This window comes from Bison bison, unplaced genomic scaffold (assembly GCF_000754665.1).
Source record: "Bison bison bison isolate TAMUID 2011002044 unplaced genomic scaffold, Bison_UMD1.0 scf7180017864297, whole genome shotgun sequence".
NCBI classification, from domain to species: Eukaryota; Metazoa; Chordata; class Mammalia; order Artiodactyla; family Bovidae; genus Bison; species Bison bison.
This window is the reverse complement of record NW_011494869.1, coordinates 3,650,019-3,653,204: the sequence shown is the minus strand read 5'-3', so window position 1 is coordinate 3,653,204 and position 3,186 is coordinate 3,650,019. Positions and strand designations below refer to the sequence as shown.

General features: G+C 37.9%; 1 protein-coding gene across 1 annotated transcript in view; it reads left to right on the top strand.

The window, feature by feature from the left end:
* ZFHX3 (zinc finger homeobox 3) overlaps positions 1–1,911 on the top strand; it is a 49,873-nt gene extending 47,962 nt beyond the window's left edge. Inside the window, 1 exon segment of the mRNA XM_010851107.1 lies at positions 4–1,911. Coding sequence (XP_010849409.1) covers positions 4–481 — 478 coding nt within the window. The 3' untranslated portion in view covers positions 482–1,911.
* Positions 1,912–3,186: the final 1,275 nt, after the last annotated feature.

Sequence of the window (3,186 nt, the reverse complement as noted above, 5' to 3'; positions counted from 1 at the left end):
ACATCTCGAGTCGGCCTTGCACAAACACAGAACAATCACGAGAGCAGCAAGAAACGCCAAAGAGCACCCTAGTTTATTACCTCACTCTGCCTGCTTCCCCGATCCTAGCACCGCATCTACCTCGCAGTCTGCCGCTCACTCAAACGACAGCCCCCCTCCCCCGTCGGCCGCCGCCCCCTCCTCGTCCTCCGCTTCCCCCCACGCCTCCAGGAAGTCTTGGCCGCAAGTGGTCTCCCGGGCTTCGGCCGCGAAGCCCCCTTCTTTTCCTCCTCTCTCCTCATCTTCAACGGTTACCTCAAGTTCATGCAGCACCTCAGGGGTTCAGCCCTCGATGCCAACAGACGACTATTCGGAGGAGTCTGACACGGATCTCAGCCAAAAGTCCGACGGACCGGCGAGCCCGGTGGAGGGTCCCAAAGACCCCAGCTGCCCCAAGGACAGTGGTCTGACCAGTGTAGGAACGGACACCTTCAGATTGTAAGCTTTGAAGATGAACAATACACACAAATGAATTTAAATAAAAAAAATTAATAAACCAATTTCAAAAATAGACTAACTGCAATTCCAAAGCTTCTAACCAAAAAAAAAAAAAAAAAGGAAAAAAAAGAAAAAGCGTGGGTTGTTTTCCCATATACCTATCTATGCCGGTGATTTTACATTGTTGTCTTTTCTTTTTCTCTTTTAATATTAAAAAGAAAAAAACCCTTAACCCTGTTACATTGTGTCCTTTTGAAGGTACTATTGGTCTGGGAAACAGAAGTCCACAGGGCCTCCCTATGTCTTTGGAGCTTAAACCCCTTGTATATTTGCCCCTTTCCAATAAACGCCCCACGTCGATAGCACAGAGGAGCCCGGCATGCACTGTATGGGAAAGCAGTCCACCTGGTTACAGTTTTAAAAAATTTCTTGCTATCTTAGCATTCAGATACCAATGGCTTGCTAAAAGAAAAAAGAAATGTAATGTCTTTTTATTCTCAGGTCAATCGCTCACACTTTGTTCTGTTTTCAGAATCATTGTTTTATATATATTATTTTTTGTTTTTTTGTTTTTTTTTTTTTTTGGTTTGTTTTTATTTTCGTTCCAGAAAAGATTTTTTGTTTTGTTAATTTAAAAACGGGCAGAAAGTATTTGAGAAAAACAATGTGAACTGCTTTAGCTTTCTGGGGATTTTAAGGATAGCTTTTCTGCTGAAGCCAATTTCAAGGGGAAAAGTTAAGCACTCCCACTTTCAGAGAAAGAAAAAAAAAAACCCACACAGAGTGTTGAGGACTTGTAGCTTAAAAAAAAATAAGTTTTAAAAACTGACTTTCTGTATTTATGATAGATATGACCATTTTCGGTGTTGAGTAGATTGTTGCATTGGAAATGAACTGAAGCAGTATGGTAGATTTAAAAGGAAAAAAAAAAAAAACCCTTTTGTGTACATTTAGCTTTTTGTATGGTCCAGCTGACAGCTCCTCATTTGATGTTGTCTTGTTCATTCCTAGCAGATAGATTGCAATCCGTTGATTCGCCTAAGCTTTTCTCCCCTTTGCCCCTTAATTCCACTTACTCTTTCCTCCTCCCACCCTATAATCTCCCATTTAAGGTAGCTGCCTTCATTTCTTAGAAGGTAGCTGCAGAATTATTTTATAAAACTAAAGAAAGAATTTCAAAGGGTTCTAGGGGTCATTAGGATCCTCACAGATTATTTTTGGTTGGGGAGTTGAAACTTTTTAAAGGCATATAATTCTAGTTATCTACGTCTGTTAGCCTTGTACATTTAGTTTTTATTTATCCTTCTTTTGGTTTTTCTTTTCACCCGATTTTCCCCCTCCTTGTTTGGTAGATGCTTCAAATATTCTTTTCCTAAACTAAAGCATTCGTTTCAGTTTGTGTAATTGGGCTGTGTGCTTTTCTTTTCTAAAAAAGTTTTTGGTTAGGGGTTTGGTTTCTGTGTTTTTGTTTTGTTTTCTTTCCTCTCTCAGAAAAAGAAATTTCATGCTTTAAATAAAATCCAAAGACACACCCTTTCACTGCTGAGGCAGAAAAAAGGGAAAGGGTTCTTGTTACTTGAGAATTTGTTTCTGATTTAAACAAACAAGACTTAGTTTAATAAAAGAAAGAGTAAAACAAAAGATTCCCAGGTTGTTATGTGCTTCTTCTGCAAGCAGAGAGGCAACTGTTAATGAAATTCCATATACCAAAAGACACATTTTTCACTTCAAAGTTTTGTCCTTGTGTTAGGCAGTCTGAGCGGTGAGTGATCCAGAGCGCAGCCAACAAAGAAGCAGATAGCACTTGTACGTACAGAGAGCAAAAAAGGAACCGTGTGTGAGGCACTTGTGTTTATGTTAATATCCATATTCCTGTAACACGCAACACAACGCAACATACACCCTTTCTCATCTTACAAAAAAAAGCGGTCTGAACTTTGAAAGGAAAACTTTGTGCTGCTATAACGTAGATTTTGGAGACAAATAGATGCTTTGCTGTTTCACTTTCATAGCCAAACATCAACCGAAAGAATCTCCCCTTACCCCGAAAGTTGAAGTCCTTCTCCCTTTCATTCTCTTCCTTATGTTTCAAAAGGGAACTTTGAAGACTGTGAATGCAGGTTCCATCTGGTCACCTTTTGGGCTTCTTTCCCCAGTGCAGAAGCCACTCATCGACTTTGCAAAAAGACTGGAGCATTCCAAGATCTGAAAATGGATTTCTTTTTTTCTCTTTTTCTTTTTTAGCCGGGACTATTTTATTTTTATGAATTTGTTTTTAGTTTAATGAAAGAGTAGATTCTGAACTGTTGTATATATTTCTAACTAGGCTGATTGATGCACAGTGCAAATTCCTTTTTTAATTTTTTAAGTAGAAATACTAAAGAATACCATCTAACTATTCATACCAGTATCCAGTTGTAGCATAAGGTGTCAAAAACAAGTACGCAAAATATTTGCTGTTTTAGCAAGCTGTTTCTTTTGACAAGAATTCTTGTATTTCTCCCTGTGTTTGAGATGAACATTTTTAAATTTTGAAGTTGTACAGTTTTGTTTTCCATTATTTTATCTTGTTTGTAACTCTATGAAATATATATATATATTTTTTGCCATTTAACTGTTGTATGTTACTCTGTGTCTGTATCATATAGAAAAAAAAATTGTTTTTGTTTTTGGTTCTCTATGTGATACCAATTAACAATTTAATACTAG